General features: G+C 49.4%; 1 protein-coding gene across 6 annotated transcripts in view; it reads right to left on the bottom strand.

Annotated features, from left to right (window-relative positions):
- Positions 1 to 21,496, bottom strand: part of LOC118589073 (katanin interacting protein) — a 175,413-nt gene that overhangs the window by 35,968 nt on the left and 117,949 nt on the right. For 5 of the 6 annotated variants that reach the window (XM_036195976.1, XM_036195961.1, XM_036195968.1 and 2 more), the window contains 2 exons: positions 21,161 to 21,376; positions 11,986 to 12,123 (listed from right to left, as the gene is read on the bottom strand). In XM_036195976.1, coding sequence (XP_036051869.1) covers positions 11,986 to 12,123; positions 21,161 to 21,376 — 354 coding nt within the window. The remainder of the gene's footprint in view (positions 1 to 11,985; positions 12,124 to 21,160; positions 21,377 to 21,496) is intronic. The other variant, XM_036195993.1, reaches the window with a different exon arrangement.

The following is a 21,496-nucleotide window of genomic DNA, read 5'->3' as shown; positions in this document are numbered from 1 at the left end:
CCAGCATGCCAGGGACCCACTCACTGCAACTGTAGCTGCAGCTGCAGTCAGGGAAAGACCCAGGGGATGTGGAATGGGTACCAAGGCCACAGCCTTGATAATGGCAGTTTTGAGGGAATCTTTGATCTACTACCAAATTTTCTAGATGTTTCCACAGCACAAGGATGTAGAGAATGCAGGCCAGCATGACATAGAGTGACCTTCAAAGAAAGGTCCCTGTTTCCTCATAACCCAAACACATGGCCTTGTGTCATGCATGTATCTGATTCTTATTTGTTCATGCTTAAAATAAGACCACCCCTCCCCAGCTACTGGTTACAGCCCCCATCTCTGTGGTAGAACTCTTCCCAGGCTTTATCAAGGAATATAATGCATACATCAAACAGTAAACACTTCTTTACAGCTACTCGGTAAGTCTTAACACATACATCTCCCTGAAACAATCTCCACACTTAGGATGTGCTCATCACCCCAAGTTTCTCTTCACACTTTGAAATCCCTCTCCTTCCCTACTTCCCCAGACAATGACCCACCTTCTCTCATCACTACAGAATTGTGTGTGTGTGTGTGTGTGTGTGTGTGTGTGTGTGTGTGTGTGTGTATATACGCATGCACATGTGTTGTCAGAGGACAACTTGGGGGAGACAGTTCTCTTTCCACTATGTGTCTCTAGGAATGGAACTCAAGTCAGCAGCCTTGATAGCAAGTGGTTTTATCCCATGAGCCACCTCAATAGCCCCCTTTTTTATAAACTGACACTCACACCCCTTTGCATCTGGCTTCTTTCACTTAGCATAACAGATACAGCTGGAGTATGGGAGCCTGCGGTTTTCTTCCTTTTGATGCTGAGTATTCTATCTACAGAGGTGCCCCACAAGTTGCTATTACCCCTACAGTGAAATCAATGGTCCCAACTCAATGTAGAATCCACTGTGCCAAGGCACCTACAGCCAGAACAGTGGCTTACCTCTGCTGTCTGGGTGATCACAGCAGAGCCCTTCCCTCAGCTATGACAGTGGTTTACAGGGCTGGCCCACATCCAAAGTCGCGGGATCTCTCACTCCCCTGTCATGGTTGGCTCAGCAGGACGAATAGGCAGCTCCTCCTCCTCCTTCATGATCTCTGTGGCTGGGCTTCCAGTGATGATGTGCCTATGTTATTTGGCTTCTGCCTAGCTGGCTACTCCTCTGCCCAGCCTCCTTGGCTTATCTCCACTCCTGCAATCCCCACCAGCTCAGCTGGGCCTCAGTGACTAGGCTGCCCTAGGTCCAAGGCTAGCTTTCTGAGTGTCTTGTACTCACTATGGCCCAAGGCTCTAAATGCCTCTCTGATTCGAGGATGCCCATCCCCTGACTCTCTAGTCCTGACTTCTCCATTGGCCCCTAAGGGATAGATGCCTCTCCTACCCCTCTCCTCTTGGGGATCTCAACCTTTATGTGTGCCTCAGATCCATCAAATACTTAAACCAATAACGGACAAACAAAACACATAGGCATGTAGCCTTTGCTAGCCTTGAACATGGGTTCTGTCTGCCCTGGCTTCTAGGTGCTGGAGTCACAGTTCCCAACAGAGTTCTCCATCATGTCCCCCAAGCCAAACCTCTCCCCTGCTCAGTCAGCTTCCCAAATCCCAGGCAGTCCCTCTGATGACCCTGGCCCCAGCCCTGCCACATCCAACCTGTCAGGAGTTGCCTTCCTTCTCTCCAATCTGACTTCATCTTCCACGGACACTGCTGCCCCAGTGTAGACCACGGCTATCTCTCCAGAGACACCAGATCGACTAATTGGTCTCTCTGCTCCTACTCTGTCTACACTGTCACCCTGCACACACACTTCATTTCCCACACAGCAGCCAGACTCACTTATAAACAACTTCAGTCAGCACTCAGCAGCCTCCTGCCTAAACTACCCAGTGACTCCATGCTGTCAACCCCAACTACCCATAACAGTCCCAGGTCCCAGTTTGCCAGCCTCCATATACTGCTCCTTGATGCCACAGCACACTTCCATCTTGCTTTCAGAGACTCCCTAACACCAGGCTCTAAAGAACACCCCACCCATTCCCCTCTATACCCTGATGCTCTTGAGTTCCTCAGTCTCTGAAATGGTCTCTCTCATCAGCATTTCTGGAGGGTTAGGGGGAGGTTTTTGTTTTATATTTGTTTGGAGAGAGAGAGACTCCCTATGTAGCCTAGGCTACTATTGATCTACTCACGCTGTAGACCAGGCCAGTCTCAAGCTTATAGAGATCTGTCTGCCTCTGCCTCCCCAGTGAGGGATTAAAGATGTGATCCACCACAGCTGACTAAGGGGGCTATTTCATTTCAGACAGGGTCCCAGACTTGAGATCTAGCATTCAAGGGCTGGGATTGCAAGCCTACACCCTATGCCTGCTTGGTTGCTAATTTATCTCTCCTAATCAAAGTAAATTGCCAAGTCAGCAGAAGTCCTCCACAATTGCCCAAGGATACAGCACATGGTAGGATCTGCCATCATGAGGGAACTGACACATGACTAATCTGGACATTCTCCTAAAACCAAAAAGCAAGAAAGATGGCAGCCTGTGGCTTTTCCTGACAGGCCACTCCTGCCCATCTTTGGCTTCTGATCTGTGTTTGACCAAGTGTGGGCTCTGAGGCCCCACAGCCCTCATTCTCCATGCCTTAGCCTCCCTGTAAGCTAAATCTGCATGCTCTCACTAAATTCCTAGATCGCCATGGACAGGTTTGCAGAGTAATGCAGAAGGAGAGCCATCAAACCCACATCCCACCACAGGAACTCAGCTTCAATCATCCAATTGAGGGATGGCAGGCTACTATTTGCTGGCTGTCAGAAAAGTCGATGTTTAAAGTGCACTTTTGCATGTTTATATGGATGTGCGCTCTGTTTAGAGGAGGCACAGAGCAAGCGTGTGCTGTGAATTAATCAGAACACAGCTCGTGGAGGAGGATGGCACTGGCAGCTTCCAATGGGCAGTTCTGAAAATTACCACCATGGAAACATCTGGAGACAGGAACACTCATTTAAAGAGGCGGTAGAGTGTAGATGGGCTTCCTATCCAGACAGTGGTGGACAGGCAACCTAGCTTTTCTAATGGTATGTCTGGCCCCCAAAACATGTCTTACACAAGCAGTTGAGAGCCCTGCCTGGCCATAGATGTCCACTGCCCTGCATTCCCTCAAGAATTATGACTGTGGCAGAGGAAGGCACATAAGGGACATAAGGGAGGTGAGGAAAGAGTGAGCTCTGGGGGAAGCAGGGGTGTTCAAGAGCTGGTCGTGGCCATGGGAAGGGAGGGCCCTGCCTGGCCTGCAGCTTGCATCTCTGATGTTTTATAGCATCTACTGTGCCCGTGGGCAGATTTGCTGTGGGATATCTGGGTAGGAGACAGAAACAAAAGTCTGTATTGTCCCACAGTCCCAGACACCCCATATGAAGGCATCAGAACTTTCTCTCCTCTCTGTGTGTCTAGCTAGAGCACAGTTCTGGCTATCGCCAGCACAGACTGAACCATCTGTGTGGGTGGAACTCTGGGCCCCCAGTTTCTTAATTAAGTCCCCACATACCATCTCCTGCTCCCTAGAGGTAATGGTCCTGGAACCTTGTAGTGGGTATGCGTGTGCAAACACATCCTTCCAGACTTTGTTCTACCTACAACCACCACTCAGCATCTGTGGGGGATTTACTGCAGGGTCCCCGTGGATATCAGCATTGTCTCATGCTGCAGTCCTGTGTATAAAACATCACAAATTTGCATATAACCTATGTACACTCTCCTGCTTCCTTCAAACCATCTCTAAATGACTTATAAAGCCTAACACAATGTAAATACTATGGAAATTGTTATGCTACATTGTTTAGGGAAGAATAAGAAAAAAGATATATTCAGTAGAGGTTTTTTTTTTTGTTTTTTTTTTTTTTCTCCCTGAATATTTTTTATGCTACTGGTTGAATTCTGGGATGGGAACCTGCAGGCAGGCAAGGCTGTTGCTATGTAAGTGGCCATATAAAAACATCATCAGACCTCAAGAATTGTACTAGGAAGCTGGATGGAGGTCCACACCTGCACCACAGAGCCTTGGGGCTAGGGGCTTGCAGGTGGGTACCCCTCGGCATCCCCTCAGCAAAGCTCTAGAAAAAGGAGGCCTTTATAGATCTGGGGAAAATCTTTTCCTGCTGGAAGACTGAGCCTCTCCCCTATGTCGAGTTACTAGTGCTTCAGCTGAGGCTCTTCCTTCTTTACCCCGGAATCCCATCCTTCCAACTGACTCACCTACAACCATTTGTGAGTGTGCAAGCACACTCTCCTGCTTCCCTTCTCTGTTTAATGAGAGATGTGGTGGTATTTGTAGTGATGCTTTCTCAAGTGACATTCTGAAGTCCCATGGCTGCTACATGGTCCCATTCCCAGTGCTCATTTTCCCTTATGGTCTTTCTCTCTAGTTCTTAAGAACCAGACACAGTGAGGTGAGAATTCACATTTAACACATCATAAGTATCAGTGCAGCCTAGGTAACTGAATTAACTTGCCAAGGCCACTTTCCTCTCTAGCCTGGCTGGATAACTTCCCTGCCCCTTCTAATGAATACACCTACTACTCAGCAAAGGAGAGTGGTCATGTGGCTTCCCTGAGGCAGAGCTGAGGGGTGCAGGGCTCTAAAATCACTGTCTTTGGAGGTGACTATCAGCTTGCATGGCCAGCCTGTCAGCAAAGCATTGGGATACAGAGTTGGCTGAGTCCAAACATCAGGGTGGGTCTGGGAAAGCAAAGTGTGCCTTGGATGGCCACTTAGCCACAGTGGACTTCATTTGTGCCAGCCTGAAGGTATCCACACACCAGACCCACTGCACAGAGAATGTGAGCCAGTCTCCTCCCTCTCTGTACCCAAAGAACGTTCTAGAGGAGGAAGTAACTAGAGGCTCTGGGACACTTGGAGGGGTGTGGGGTCCACTTCCTATATTGCTGCATCCACTTTGTTCTACCAGACTTTGGAGACTCTGAAGAGCAAGCTGCTGTATCCAGAGTGACCTGTCGGGTCTCAGGACAGGCTCGAGCCCTTCTGACTTCGTCTTTCCTCTTGCTGCCAGTTGTTGAGGGCTTTGCTCTGGGCTCTCAGACTTGCTACCTGGCTTTCTGCCCCTCTGCTAATCATCTGGGTACCCTGTGTCCACCAGGATGCGGGGCCTCTGTCCTGAGGCCTACATTTGCTCCTTCCTTCAAGCTCCTGTGCATAGCCGCCATAGCTCTGGCTCTATGGGGAGGGAACTCAATGCTCTTTCACATGTCCTGAGGGAGGATGACCAAGGCAACACATCTCTGTCATGAGGACACTCTCTTTGCTCAAGAGAGAGGGAGGCAGTGGGGTAGCAGATAGGAGAGGAAGTAAGTGAGGGAAAAGGAGGCAAGCTTGGGAATAAATGGTAGGACAGGTGACCATAGCTGAGGTGACCATAGAGGGACAAAAGGAACGGGGCAGGACAGGATAGGAGGGTCAGACACCGGAAGAGAGGTCAAGATGCTGTGGTTGGTAGACACTCAGGGAAAGAGGTGTGGGAAGGAAAGCAACCAGGAAGGCGGGCCTGGGTCAGTAACAGCTCCAGGAACTGAAGAGTAATGCCATAGCACAGGACTGCCCAGAGCTCAGAGAAGGACCTTTCATGGGTACCTTCACATCTTCCTGGTGTCTCCCCGCTGGAGTGGCCCTTAGCTCCCCCTCCTCCATCCTCTCTTTATATGGACAGTGGATCTAGCCCCATGAGCAGCCAGCTGGGCAAGTGGCCATCTCTAAGCTTTCCTGAGAAAACAGTCAGCTGACATTATAGCCCTGCTCCTATCCACTCACTATCCACGGACTTAGACTGATTTGCCCTACCACTGAGCTGCCCTGCCACACTGCTGTCCTGTCACACTGCTGTCCTGTCACACTGCTGTCCTGTCACACTGCTGTCCTGTCCTGTCACACTGCTGTCCTGCCCTGCCACACTGCTGTCCTCCCTAGCACACCCTGATCTTGGCTAAGAGCATGGGACCTCAGCTGCCATCCTGAGTTTGTACCTGCCCTACTAGGAAAGCTTGGCCTAGGCCTAGCCTCTGAGGGTCAACACCTCAGCTTTATGCTAATGATCAGTCCCCTACCCACCAAGTATTCTGCTTAATGCCACCAGGCCACTTGCCTCAGCTGACTAAAAGTGATCAGAACCCACACCAAAGGTTAAAAAACAAAAACAAAAACAAAAACAAAAACAAAAACAAAACCTTTTGAGATGATTTGGGCTATTTAAATACAGAATGGTGATTAGAGCAAAACAATAATTACTGTCAGGCCCCATAATTGGGGTTATAAGAAAGAAACACAAACTTGAGTGTCCAGAGGCACTGAAGTGTTCATGAATGAAAGGGGCCATAGCTAGGGCTCACATTCAAAGGCTCTGGGATAGAACAGGAGTGGTAGGGTAGGGATGCTCTTGGGTTGACACTCAACAGTCTCCACACTGGCACTATTTGAATCCCTTCCAGCAAAACAGCTGCCATCATATCTGTTATCATGGGAGGAACCAGGTATACCCACGCATAGGCACCCATGCCTAAGCCATGCTGTCCCTAGCTAGGCTGGGCCTGGAGGCTCTTACCTGGGTCCCCTGCCCTCAGCATTCCTCAGACAGCAGCCATGGTGGCCTTTTAGATCCTTTGGTCAGACTGTCTCCTGTTCAGAACATTCTGGTCTTCTAAGGCTGGTATCTGCATGGAGGCAGAATGCCCAGGACTCATCTGAGCATTCTACATGCATTCAGTGAACAACATTTAGGACATTAAGCCCATGGGTCTGAAGATTGGCATCATCAGACTAAGGCTTTGTAGACGGCTGCCTGGTGGGCAGGTTCTAACAGGGTCTTACTCTGACTTCTCTCCTGTTCTCTTAAGAGGGCCCAACCATTCAGGCCACACCACCTGGCTCTGCCTCCTCCTAGGGCTTCCTCTTGAACTTCTGCGTCCATCAGGCTCATCCATGCGACTTCTGTTCTAAGAGTTGCTAAGCATGTTCCTGCCCTTAGGGACTTTGTTCTTGCTGTGTCCCTACCAGGAACATTCTTCCCATGACTCCTCCTCCTCTCCCTCATTCCCTGTGCTAGTTTGAATAGGAATGGCCCTCATAGGCGCATATGTTTGAATACTTGGTTCTCAGTTGTGGAATTGTTTGAAAAGGATTAGGAGTTATGTCCTTGTTGGAGGAGGTGTGTCACTGGGGGCAGGCTTTGCGGTTTCAAAAGACTGGAGCCATTACCAGTATGTCTTTCTGTCTCCTGGCTGTGGCTCAAGATGTGCGCGCTCAGACACACCTGCCTCCATGCCTTTGCTTTGCCATCTTGGACTCAGTCTGAAACCATAAGCCCTACAAAACACTTCCTTTTTTAAGTTGCCTTGGCCATGGTGTTTTGTCACAGCAATCAACCAGTAGCCAGGAAATTTCCCTAGTTCATTGTCTTCAAAACACTGAGCACTGCCTGAAACCCCACCCTCACGTGTATCCTTGTCTGACCTTCCTTTATCCTCCAGAAGGTGCAGGGCTATGCACACGGGGCAGTGCAGCCTATTGCACACACACCAGCCTTGCACACAGCTATTTACGATGCAATTTAAACTAACTTTGAAATGCAGTTTCTCATTTCACTCCCTGTGATGTCTAGGCTGGAGATGGCTCTTGCACTTGGTATTAATGGCGAGAGTGGTGACAGCGTGCCTGCTAACAAGGAAAGCACAGACCACTCAAGACTGTTCTAAAAGAAAACAGATGGCACACAAGTTGGATGGTGCCTTTGCCTGTTTTCTGAGGCTGTAACTTTATCAAGAAAAAGGGTTTATTAACTCACAGTTCTGGAGGTTAAAGGGCAAGGTACTGGCATCAGCTCAGCTTTGGTGGAGGCCTCAACACTGATAGAATGCATCACAGCAGGAGTGTGTGGGAGATCACATCAAGGACAGAAAGCCAAAGAGCTCAGAGCCTTGTTCTCTTTCTAGCAGTCCTCTCCTGAGAGGCAGCACAGGCCCGTGAGGACACACACAGCCCTTCCCAGAGCAGTGCATTACTCTTCTCATCACTGCAACAATACCTGACAGCAACCACTGTGGAAGGAGGAGTTTATTTTGCTTACAGGTTCAGAGGGCTCAGTTCACCAGTGAGGAAAGTAGGGCAGAGTTCACCACAGCAGATGTGAAGCAGGCTCTGGGCTATGGCTGGGTTAATCTTCAAGGTTCTGCCCCTGAATGACCTACTTCTATCATCCAGGTCTTTTTTAAAGGGTCCCCAAGTTCCTAAAACCTATCCCTCACACTGGGAAACGGGCATTCAAAACACGAGCCTATAGGTGACTTTCCAGATTCAAACCATCCCAGGAAGTGTCCTAATGGCTTCCCATCAGATGGAGCCTGTCTGTCTCCAAACCACAGCAGATAGGCAGTCATCTAGCAAAGAGATTGCTGGTTCCCTCCCTGCCACAACTGTCACTTTATTAAGGAAACCCATGTGACCCTCATGCTCCCCAACCAGCCTAGTCCCTTGTACCTTCCAGCTGGGTAAGTCTTCCATGTGTATGAAACATAAAAGGATGTAGCAGACATGTTATCCTATTCTCCTGCCCTAAGCAGACAGCCAATCAATCCCTGATGAACCAGAGGGAAGGTTCTCAGGGCAGCACTCCAGGCACCCACTTCCAATCAGCTGACCAAAGAGACCCCTGTCCATCTGCTGTGTGGGGTCTTTCTATTCCAGACTCAGTTTCTTCAACATCAAGTCAGGGAGTACTGTCACCAGCCACAAGATGGTTCCCATCTTCAGTGACTCATTCTTGCACATGCATGCCTCCCTCTCACAGGCCTGACTCTGGGAGTAGTGGACCAATGACATCCGTCACAGCATACATGGCTGTGCCATTCTCTGTATGCTGTGAAGTATGGTCTCCTGTTCTTACTTCCCTTACCAGTCCCTTCTCTAGGACTCTCCTCCATTCCAAGTAAGCCTTGCTCCCCACTTACCTTTCCTTCCTCAACTCCCATACACAAAACACTGCATTAACAAGCCATGTCTGCAGGCCAAGTTATATTCCCTATAAACTCTCATTTTATCTCCTCCAAAACACACAGCAATAGAGTTCTCTGGAGAATATTAAATCCACCAAGCCACAGCTGCATTTGTTTGTGTTTTTCTGCCCCCAGTAAGTTCTGGCAGCAGATGGTTGTGTGTCATGTAAGCAGTGTTCTACAGTGCCGCTCCATGCTCCACCCTGGGTGTCAGAACCCACACTTCCCCGCCCACAGGAAGCCTCCGACGCTCCCCTGACTCAGAGGGCCCTGAGCCCTTTCTGTATTCTGCATGTCCCAGGAAGGCTGAGTACAGGTAAATAAGTGCCTGTCTTGTCTGAGGCACACAGCTTCTCAGCATTGTGGTCCAGTGTATAAAATGTGTCCCAAATTCATGCTTAGTGACCATGCTGAGCCATGGGGCATGGGCTTGGCCAGGCTGCTACATCTCACTTCCCATTCTAGAACAAGATGTGAGGAGCACTTGCAGGGAAGCATCAGCAAACCTGAGACCCTGAAGCATGGGTGGGCAGCTCTGAGCACTTAGATGGCCAGGGAGGAAGGGAACTCACAGGGTCATTGGGACCTTCCTCACATATTCCCGATAATTGTTTTTCTCAAATTTAAACTTGAGGAATTTATTAACAAAGAAAGAAAGACTTCAAGAGGCAGAAAGCAAAGGGAGTTTTCTGTTGGTCTGAGCAGTAGGGCCCATGAATAGAGCCAGAAGGACTACGCCCACCTCATGGGTCTCAGGCCTATGGTGCCTAGCAGTTGGTGGGTGCTGGTTGTGGGAAGAACTAGAGGAGAGAAGAACAAGGGTAGGGTGTGAAGGAAGGAGGAGGGCAGAGGAGAGGGAGAGGTGTCAAGGGTTCCTCTGGAGGACTGCCAGCTTTGCTTCAACCCTCTCATCCTCAGGCTCTCTCACCTGGGTGTAAGAAAGGGCAGCATAGTGGCTCAAGAACTACAGGAGTGTGAACTCACCCATCTATCACCTGCTCATCTCCTTGGCACAGAAGAGTGGTGGAGACCTCTGGCCCTACTGTCTTGGAGCCCACAACCTTTAGAGGAGGATAGGGAAGGCTCATGAGGCCCAGAAGTGGCTCAAGGACAGAGGCCGATCCCTGGAGAAAGCATCGCCTGAGGATCTGCAGGGCAAGCATCTGGAGCTGAGATGAGGTGGGCAGGCACAAGGGTGTGGCCACAGCAGCCAGCACCCGGGAGGCTGGCATGAGCAAGGGGAGGCAGAGACTGGCATAAGTACATTAGAAAGCTCAGATGTCACACCAGAGGCTTGACCTTGAGCCTCTGGGCCAAAGGGTTTGAAGCAGCAGAAGAGTATGATAGAGGCTAGAGGCCCCTGGAGACAGACTGGAGGCTAAGGCAGGAGGATCAAGAGTTCAAGGACAGATTTAGCTACAGGGTAAATTCTAGGCCATCCTGGACTATATAATAAGGCCCTGTCTCAATAAGTAAACAAGCAAAGGAAGGAACAAGCAAAACCATCCCCCAGCCACTTCCCAAGCTCAGGGGATGGTTAGAAGTGCAAACAGGGCCCAGGTCTCCTCCATGGAGGCCATTCACAGAAGCTGTGCCTCTGGCTATAGGTTTACAGATGGCCACAGAGCCCACAGTTCCCTAGTGTCTTTTAGCAAGATGGAGGTTGGAAAGACAGCTCCCACTCACCATCTCTCCCGTGCTACTGTCGTTCATGGCCTGTATGAGGCCTGGCCATTCCTGACCCCATGTCTCCTGAAGAGGGAAAGAAGGCAGAATGGTGGTGCCCCTGCCCTTTCCCACTCCCGCAGTGCCCGTGGGGCTCCCTGGCACTGCCTGCTCCACCTTGCTCAGGGCTCCAGCACAGTGCATGATTTGTCTACATCTTGTCTGTCGGCATCTCAGCAAGGTGGCCTCCAGGGCAGTCTGTGTCTTTTGCAGCAGTCTCCTCAGGACATATCAAGAGATTGACAGAGCCTGGTGTGCCCATATGGGTGAAAAACTAAAGCAAATCAATACATGAAGAACACGCTGGAGAGGGAAGGATAGGGACAAGAGGACAGTGTAGGGACAGAGCAAGGACTCTGGACTCGCAGCCACAGTGAAAGCTAGCCAGGTAGAGTTAGCTCCATACTGCCAAGAGCCAGGTCTGACACACAGAATCCCTGTCCCACCTACCAAACCTCCAAATAAGTATCTACTTTCTGGCCGGGCGGTGGTGGCGCACACCTTTAATCCCAGCACTCGGGAGGCAGAGGCAGGCAGATCTCTGTGAGTTCAAGGCCAGCCTGGTTTCCAAAGTGAGTTCCAGGAAAGGCGCAAAGCTGCACAGAGAAACCCTGTCTCGAAAAAACAAAACCAACCAACCAACCAACCAACCAAACAAACAAAAGAATCTACTTTCTGCCATGCATGGTGGCACATGCTTTTAGTCCAGCACTCAGGAGGCAGAGGCAGGGGAATCTCTATGGGTTTGATGCCAGCCTGGTCTAGAGAGTTCTAGGACAGCCAGGGCAGCCTGGTCTAGAGAGTTCGAGGACAGCCAGGGCTATATAGAAAGAACCTTCCTGTCTAAAAAAAAAAAACCAAAAAACAAAAAAACAAAACGAAAGAAGGAAGGAAGTCTGCTTCCCAGCAAGCTCTCCAAGCTTGGTCCCTGCAGATTAACACCTAGCTGCAATGGCCAAATGGACGGGCCTGGAGTCTGAGTACACAGGCTCTTCTTCTCAGACTCTCATGATAGAGCATTACCACTGCCACTTCCTAAACCTTAGGAGCTGGAAGTTCTGCTCCTGGCGGATCTCACTGAGGCTCTCGTTGGACTCATTCAGAACTCAGGAATCAGGCCACTGGCACACTGCTAAGTGTGTGCACCACCAAGTGAGCTGTGAGGAGGCAGGGCCTGCCACTTACCCCATCTGCTGTCCAGTAATTCCGAACCTTGATCTTGGCCAGACCGAAGTCGCGAAGCTGTCGCATGTTGTGGATAATAAAATAAAGCTGAAGTGGAGGGTGGAAGGGACAGGTCCACACTGGGGGGTCCTTCTTGCTCTGAAAGGCCAAAAGATGGGAACTGTAAGGGATATTTCTGCCTGTCTCCAGGGCAAAAGGCCAGTGACTCTGGCTAATTAAAGCCGGCAGACATGCAGGGGCCGGGCGGGGCCACCGTATCTCCATCGTGAGTGCTGCCCTCTGCTCTCATCCCTCTCCAGTTGCGCTTCATAGCGCCAATAGCCCTGTCCCTACAAAAAGCTGCCAGCCAGATGGAACGCAAAATGCAGTGGGCTTTATTTTAATCAGCTTAATGGGCTCTGAGGAGAGCACTGGGGGTGGGGAGGGATGCCAGGAGGCCTAGAGAGAGCCTCTGCTGGCACTGTTTGATTAACCTGGCAAGCAGAGCCTTGGATTTTCTTTGTCAAACCCTGTGGAATTTTTCAAATTTGAGAAGAGAGGAGAAAAAGAAATTTCAGAGCCATGTGCTGGAACAGGGCCATAACATGGAGCTGCTGCTCCTTTCAGGGTTTCTAAGTGCAGGGGACTTCTGCTTGCATTTCCTTCACGAGGCAGGAGGCAGCCAGGGCGTTGCCAAGACTGCCCTTGAAGACACAGGGTACCAGAGCCAGGTGCTTGCTGAAATCTGCATCCTCACCAGCACCATTTCCTGAGGGAGAGCTTTGGTGACAAATGGGCAAAGCCCAATCAGTGGACTTTCTGCTCCAGTCACACCCTGTGATATCTCTATACTTTATGGCTGCAGCTGGGCTGGCAAGATGGCTCAGTGGGTAAAGACACCTGTTGCAAAGGCTAACAACCCGAGTCTGATTCCTTGGACCACAAGTTGGAAGGAGAGAACCAACTCTTAAGAATTATTCCTCTGAAACCACACACAAAGAATGCAATTAAAACAGAAGAAAAATTCCAGCCAGTGCTATTCCCAAATACACACCACTGGCAGCTGGCTGGGCACTGCCTGGACCATGCCCTTTTCACCCTGGGAAGTCCAACAGTCCGCCACGTGGTTCCTCATTCCCATCCTCCTGTGACCTCTCCTCTAGGCAGCTTTGACTTCCTGTAGTACCAGAGGTGAGTGTAGACTGTCTCTGTGCCCTGTCACAGCATTTCAGCAGTGTTCTGAAAGAGGAACCCCTAGTCTCCCTCCTTCCTGAATCCCAGCATTAGGTACAGCTCCTTGGCCCAGCGCTGACCTAGTGGCTAAGGGACACGGGTCTTCTATCATATATGCTAGGGTTGCAGCTTTACAGAAGAGACTACCTTGCATATAATTTTAAAAAATCTGTGTGCTTCAGATGTCAGAAAGGAAAAGCAAGCACCAACTCGTTGCCAGAAAAATGGGGTGGCTTACCCCTCAGAGCCTGATTTCTGGATTCTCCAACCACTTAGAATGCTTGGCACTGGTCAGGCTTGGAGCCCAGTATTTGCCTGAAGCTAGGCTGCCCCTCTCAGTACCTCAGCTCCCACTAATCACTACACACCCCTCATATCACATCACATGTCCCACCCTCACATCCTCTTAGGTCCTGCCTGGCCCCATAGCCATCTTGGCTTTGGAACATATTGTACTCCAAACAGGCACCACCTGGTACCTAAGGGCATCTTAAAGACTCTTGCCATCAAGAATGTGCCTATTGCTGGAAGCAGGGGATGAGGGCTAGTGGCTCTGGGGTTCTGAAGCCTGGCTCCAGCTGCAAGAACAGCTGGGGCTTGTCTTCTGACGACAGTGGGTACTTTCAGCAGGGAAGAGGCAGTCTTTGCTGGGAAACGTGGGTTCAAGGGATGCTGACTTACTCTGGAAGCACCTTGGTTTGTGCTAGAACTCTGTGTTCCTAGCAGCTGGGTCAGGTCAAGAGAGCTCATCTCCAAATCCAGCGGGTGAGCTCACCCCTCTCTCTGTGGTGGCCTGACACTGGCAGACAGGGGACAGGAATTGATTTCCCTTCTCATTTCTGTCAGCAGGAGGAATGGCAGGAGGACCAGGGGGGCACTGTGTCATTTGAAACCCAAGTACATTAACCTGAGGATAACTCACGGACTCATTAGTGGCTAGGCCCTCTGCTGTTTCCGTTCAGACTGAGTCTGTGTGAGGACCTGGTGGGAAGCCAGAGACTGTCCAGCACATCCTGGATACACCCCAGCAGGCAGAGCATCTATAGCACCTTCCCCACATCACAGGCAGAAAGGAAGGGGCAGGACAAGGGTCATGGCAGCCTGCTGCTGCTGCTACAGTGCAGTGTGAGGCCCTCTGGAACCCTAGGGCGAGCCGACTGCTGGGCCTCCTTGTGGATGGGAGGTGAAGGTGCAACTTGGCCTCGGTCTGCCTTAGGACGCCCACAGCCCACGTGGTGGGATTAGGTTCTTCTGATTATCCTAAGTGCTTATGGGACCAGACGGAGCATGGATACGTTCCACTCTGACTCATATTCTTCTAGTAGCAGACCCTGGGGCAAAAAGCCCTGGGCAAGTGTGTAGACAGTGTTAGAAACCTAGGCAGAGAGGGGAGGCAGACTGCTCGTGAAGGGTATGTGAGTAAGCTAGCCATTCCTGCCAGCACTTGGAGTAAAAGACCACCAGGGAGACAGGGAGTCAGTGTGGACATATCTCCAAAAGATTCTAACCATGGGAGGCAACGATCTCCACACCAGCATGGATTGAAGGCTGCTTCTAGGGGCTTCAATACCCCGCTTCAGCTTGGGCTAGACACAGGAAGGCCCAGAAAACCTATGTGGGGTCTAACTACAAAAACCAAAGGTGCTTTTCTGTCCCAGCATTGATTAAACCCAGATCCACACACAGGCAGCTGCCTCAGAACTAACACCATGTTAAGAAACTAGTAGTTTCCAAAGGAATAAGCTATTAGTAACAAAATGGCCAACATTTTGGAAGGATGTTTAGGGCACTCTGCTTGGGAACCAGCCAACCTCCAAATGTCTTCAGATTGTATTGTGCTTACGCACCATTTGGACAGCTTTTCTGTTTTCGTTTTTTTGGTGTTGGGGATCAAATTCAGGGCCTCACACATGCTAGACAAGCTACCTGCCACTGAGTTGGACCAACCACTACTTCCGTTACAGTATTCTTGGAGTGACAGTCTAAAGATGAGAACAGACAAGTGGTTCTAGGTGCTAGGATGGGCCTGGGGGATGGAGTTGTGCTGTATCTTCATGTGCTGGCAATACCATAAAGCCACACATGACAAAATGGTATAGAAACGTGTGGCCCCCCCATATGAGGTGAGGACTTTGGGGGAAACTGAGCAATAACACATGGCAACTCTGTGTGTCCTTTTTGCTTTGAGATATAACTCATCTACTACAAAATTCACCATTTTCAAGTTTGCAATCCACAATTTCCCAGCATATTTACAGACTACAACAAGCATCGCCATCTTTGCCCAGCACATTTCACTTCTCACTGAAGGAGCCTTACACCCATTGGTCACCCACTCCCATGCCTGGCCTGTTCCTGTGTCTGTATATCTGCTTAGGCTGTGTTTTCCATAAACGGAATCATTCACTATGTGGCCTTCTCATACTTAGCTTTAAAGGTCCATGCATGCATGTTGTAGCCTATACCAAAACTTCATTCCTTTTCATGGCTGGGTATTAGTATATTGTATGTCTAACATCACCTTTTCATTATTTGTCTATCAGTCTGTGTTTGGGATTGTTTCCATCTTCTGTTGAGTTTTCATTGGTTTTGTTGTTGTTTGTGTTAGTTTGTTGTTGTTGCTGCTGCTTTTGTTTTTCTGATGAGCACATCTCTTGGCTATACACCCAGGAGTGGAACTGTCTGAAGAACTGCCATGCTGTTTCCCACAGAGGCTGGTCCACTGGCTTTCAGCAGTGCTTGTCATTGTCATTTGTTCTGACTCCTAGGGGGTGTGACTGGGTCCCACTATGGCCTTCATCTGAGGTTTCAAAAAGTACGTGTTGCGTACTGGTGTGTACTTTTCTGTGCCGATGTTTTGCTTTGTTTCAGCAATATGGCTTTAGAAATCCACCGGGACTGCTCCCTTCTCCTCTACGTTTTATAAGATTGAAGGGACTGTCAAAGGCTCATTCTTTAAATATCTGCCAGAATTCACCAGTGGCACCATCTCACCCCAGGCTTCCCTTGTGGGGTTTTTGATAATCAGTTCAATTTCTTTCTTTTCTTGGGATTGGTCTGTTTAGATTTTTCATTTCATCTTGAGTCAGTTTTGATAATTTGCTCTCCTTGGCATTTATACAGTTCAAGCAGGTTATCTTATTTGTTGCCATACAGTCTTATAATCCTTATTTCTGTAAGGTCAGTAGTTATATTCTATTCATGTGGTGATATTTTTAACAAATAAAATTTGCCTGAAGATCAGAGAAGCAAAGCAAGTCACAGCCACCATCTCTTACCTCACCAATTCCTCAGCCTTCAAGAGCCAGAGTTCCGGCCTCCTCTACCTAGCCATATCACTTCCTGTCTCAACCTTCCTAGTTCTGGGACTAAAGGTGTGTGATCCCAAGTGCTGGAGTTAAAAATGTGTGCCACCACTGCCTGGCTCTGTTTCTCTTTTAGACTGGATTAAGTTCATGTAGTCCGGTGTGGCCTTGAACTCACAAAAATCCAGATCTCTGCCTCTGCCTCCTGAGTGCTAAGATTAAAGGTATGTGCCGCCACTGCCTGGCCTCTGTGTTTAATCTAGTGGCTTGTTCTGTCCTCTAATCTTCAGGCAAGTTTTATTTCCTAGATTACAAATAATATATTACCACATCCCCCCCCCCCTTTTTGGTCAAAATACCACCACACCTTCATTCCCTTTATATTCATTGAAATCTTTGCTTCCTCCTTTATTAGTCTAGCTAAAGGTTCTTGATTTTGTTGATCTTTTCAAAGAACCAACTCTGGTTCCATTGACTTTTTTCTCTATTGATGGTCTTTTTTTTTCTGTATCATTTTTACAGCTTTCTGTGGGTCTATAATTGTCTCCAAATAAAAAGTTTAAAACTATGCAGCATGTGATTTCATGTATCAGGGATATGATGTGACCAAGGACAGACAAGAACTTATCAGTTAAATGGGGGAGGCAGATAAGCCCAGTACAGGAGCATTTATTCTAGTAAGACATGCTCTGAGGAAGATAACAAAGACAACAGTGACTGGGCAGGAGGGCACAGGGCTCCCCACACTGTGGGCAGGGAAACCTTGATGAGAAAGGGATACTTGGGTGAAATCTAAACGCAGATGATCTGGATCAGCATGCCTAGAGATGTGGGGATGATGGAGGTAGACTACTAGTGAAGCGAGTCGGGGCAGACAAGGTAGTGTGGGCCCTATCCACCCAGTTGCCCAGGTGACAAGAGGCAACTGTTATTTGTTGGTTTTTTGTTTCCTGTTTTTCCTGTAAGAGTACTTCCAGGAAGGATTAGCTAAAGGGAAAGCCCCTCCTGAAGTGGGGCCAGACGTAATGAAATCTGAGGAGAAAGCCATCCTGCCTACTTCCCCTATTAGCTCACTACTGCTCTTGTTGATGAGTGTTTATTCTGAAGCTGCCTCCATCCTTCACTGAAGATGGCTCCTGCAGCCTGCCAGCATGACTGAAGGGAGACCTGTGGCTCTCTAGGAATCCTTTAGGCCCTCAATCCAACTGGGACTTCTGGTACATCCAGTTGCATGGACCAAGCAGCTACTGGGGTCTTTGCCTCTCTAATGTCATTAGCCTCTGCTGGGCTCCCTCCACCTGGACCCATTGTGTAAGTTAATCTAATAAATAAATCCCTTTGTAATATACATTCCATGGGTTCTGTTCCCCTAGAGAGCCCTGACTCACAAAGAATGGAGAACAGGAAGAGAAGATATTAAATGAAGCCCACTTTCGAAAGCTTTGGGACCTGAGAAGGACTGGGGAGATGAAAAAGGCCCACTGTCAGATCCACTGGGAAGCAGAGACATAGGATTCGTGGAAAGTGGGAAAGTAGCTAGCTGAGAGAGTAGCCCTCAGGACAAAAAAGTATGCACTGCCTAGTTCTGAACAGTTTTTGTGGAATACAATGGAAAATAAATTGACTGGAAATAACTACTGACTTGGGAAATCCCTAATTTCAAAGGCTGTAAGCACTGGGTGTGGGTAGCCTAGCGGGTAAGACTGTTGCTAACAAAGGAGTTCTTGAGGGGACAAGACACAGGAAAGAGAAGTTGGGAGAAAAGATCAAGAATCCACAGGCTGGGTTTATAAATGTGGAGACATCACAACACCATGGGCCAGGGGTGGAAAGGGTAGACACAGAAGAGATAGGGATGAAAAAAGAGTGGGCAGAGAAGGGACAAGGTGGAGGGTGGCCACAGATTGAAGGGACAGCGACAGAGAGGATGGACACGGAAGAAGGATGGCTCTTGCCTTTTTTTGTTTGTTTCTGCTTTACTTGTCCCCCCCCCCCCTCTCTCTCTCTCTCTCTCTCGTGTGTGTGTGTGTGTGTGTGTGTGTGTGTGTGTGTGTGTGTGTGTGTGTGTAGGCCAGAGGTCAACATCAGATGCCTTCCTTACTTGCTGTCCACCTTATATTTTGTGACAGGGTCTTACTGACCCTAGAGCTCACTAATATGGCCAGGCTGGCAAGTCAGTGAGCTCCAAGGACCAAGCTATCTGCCTCCCTAGAGCTGGCATCGGACACATGCTGCTGTGCTCAGGCCCCCCTCTACCCGCTGCCCTTGCCATAGGTAGTGGGAATCTAAATCCAGGTTCTTCATGCTTGTATAGCAAGCATTTACCACCTAAGCCATCTCCTCAGCCCATTTGGGTGTGGCAGGGTCTCACTATGTAGCACAGGCTGGCCTCCCACTCATAGCTTTCCTGCTTCTGAATGTTGAGATGACAGACAGGTATCCTCACCACTCCTGACCTAGGAAGGGGGTTTTTCCCAGAGTCTACCAACACACCCCCAATTCCCTATAATGAAGCAACTTCTCCTTCAAATCTGCTCTTTTTAAAGGTACTTCTCTGCTCAGCTGTCAGTGGTACCTGCCAGCTACTACTGTGTGGCCAGGTCAGGTCCCTCACCCCTTGAGGTCTCGTTTGCTCATTGATGGAATGAGGATAGTTCGGGCAAGGCTCACACGAAGGTCAAGTGAGACAAAATACCAGGCAGTGGCTGGTACAAGCCAGCTCCACTGGATGTGTATAGGACAGGGCTTTCTATCACCCAGTCCTGGAAGACTACGGAGGAATGAGGAGTCCAGCTCGCCCACAGGAGGATCTTGGATCCAGCAGCCCAGGTGACACAGCTGCACTGTATCCAACTTCAGCCCCTGTTCCCAAAGAAAACCAAACCTATGAAGTCAACCACTAGCCAAGCTCAGCAGCCCCAGGAAGTAGAGAGAGGCACAGCCACTACCAGAACTGTCCCTGGGGTCCCAGGATGCTTTCAATTGCTCATGGGGTACTCTGCTAGTTTCAATTTCGGTACCTTAGAGAACAACTCTAATTTTGGGTGGATGGCCTAGTTAGGTTTCTGTTGCTGTGATACAACACTGACCAAACCTAACTTAGGGGAGAAAGGGTGTATTTGGTTTACAAGTCCTGATCACAGTCCATCTTTGTGGAATGTCAGGGAAGGAGCTCAAGCAAATTCAAGCAAAGACCATGGAGGAATGCTGCTTACCAGTGTGTTTCACAGCCTCCTCAGCCTGCTTTCTTGTACAGTCAAGGACTACTTGCCAGTGTGTTTCACGGCCCCCTCAGCCTGCTTTCTTGTACAGTCTAGGACTACTTACCAGTATGTTTCACGGCCCCCTCAGCCTGCTTTCTTGTACAGTCTAGGACTACTTGCCAGTGTGTTTCACGGCCCCCTCAGCCTGCTTTCTTGTACAGTCTAGGACTACTTGCCCAAGGTGATGACAGTAACCATCCATCAGAAGATGCCGCACAGACTTGCCCACAGGCCAATCTGATGGAGGCATTTTTCTCAACTGAGTCTCCTCTTCCCAGATAACCCAAGCTTATGTCAAGTTGACAACCAACCAACCAGCACAGTGGGGTCCATCATCCAGGCATGTGACACAGCACAGTGGAGTCCATCATCCAGGCATGTGACACAGCACAGTGGAGTCCATCATCCAGGTACATGACACAGCACAATGTAGTCCATCATCCAGGTACATGACACAACACAGTGGAGTCCATCATCCAGGTACATGACACAGCACAGTGGAGTCCATCATCCAGGCATGTGACACAGCACAGTGGAGTCCATCATCCAGGCATGTGACACAGCACAGTGGAGTCCATCATCCAGGCATGTGACAGGGCTTTAAGAGACATAGAAGAGCACCTGACACCTGCCTCATACCCTGCTCTGCTCTCGGATCTGCAGGCTCTTCCAAGACAATCAGAAATGGTGCCAGACACGGCACAGGAAAGCCATGTGGCTGGCTGTTCTGCTCAGTACAGCTAACGTGAATGTGATGGGAGGAAGCAAGGCATGGTGGAATGTGCCTCTAGCACCAGAACCAGGAAAGCAGAAGGAGGACTGTTGGTTCACAGTTACTCTAGGCTTTGTAGTGAGTTCAAGGACATCCCAGGAATGCGGTAGGAGCCTGTCTCAAAACCCATAAAAACCAGCAAAAGATGGTAACAGGGGAAAATACATTGCTTATAAAACTAACCTCTATTAACTATCTAAAAGAAAAAATATTCAGTGTCTGTTGGGTGTGGACCCATGGCCTCAAGAAGCAGCACCCTGAGGAGGTGTGGGCACAGTGTAGGGGCCAGGCTGCAGCTCATGAACTTGGTCCCACCGCTGTCCTGTGTGTGACCTTGGCCATATGCATGCCCACCTCCAAGCCTTGGTTTTAGTTTTCTCATCTACAAAATAAATGAAGGCACTGGCCTCAGTGACCCCTAGTGGTCTGTGTTTAGTGGTCACAGCAGGCAGGACCTCAGGGAGAGACCCACTGGGGGCCTCAGAGGGTACTATTCCCATAGGCTTCTCCTCACTTGGCTACAGAGAATGACCAGGGCTGATGACAGCATGCTTTCCCAATCTGAGACTGCATCCTCATTGTGGACAGAGAACACACACCAAACCCAGGCCCCCTTCACTTACCACTAAGTCCCTGTTGACAAGGCAGCCCAGTTCTCCTGGCAACACTGCGTTCCGGATGTCCACATCGTGAGGTGAGACATACAGCTTTATGTTGTTCAGGTCAAAGAACTGGACTTCCGTGAGACCCACCCATGATGCATTGCCCCAGTTAGACAGGATTTCCATGGTCACATAGATGGCATCTTCAATCTCATCTGCTCTCGCTCTCCACTTTTCCTAAGGGGGGAAAAATACCTCAGGGCAGCAAGCCTGAACTTAGTTCTGCCATTGTTCTGTGCCCCCAGGGCCTTCATACAGCATTCAGGCCCATGGTGCCTCACAGCACCTGTCCATTGT

Source organism: Onychomys torridus, chromosome 1 (assembly GCF_903995425.1).
Source record: "Onychomys torridus chromosome 1, mOncTor1.1, whole genome shotgun sequence".
NCBI classification, from domain to species: domain Eukaryota; kingdom Metazoa; phylum Chordata; class Mammalia; order Rodentia; family Cricetidae; genus Onychomys; species Onychomys torridus.
This window is presented reverse-complemented; position numbering and strand designations above follow the sequence as displayed.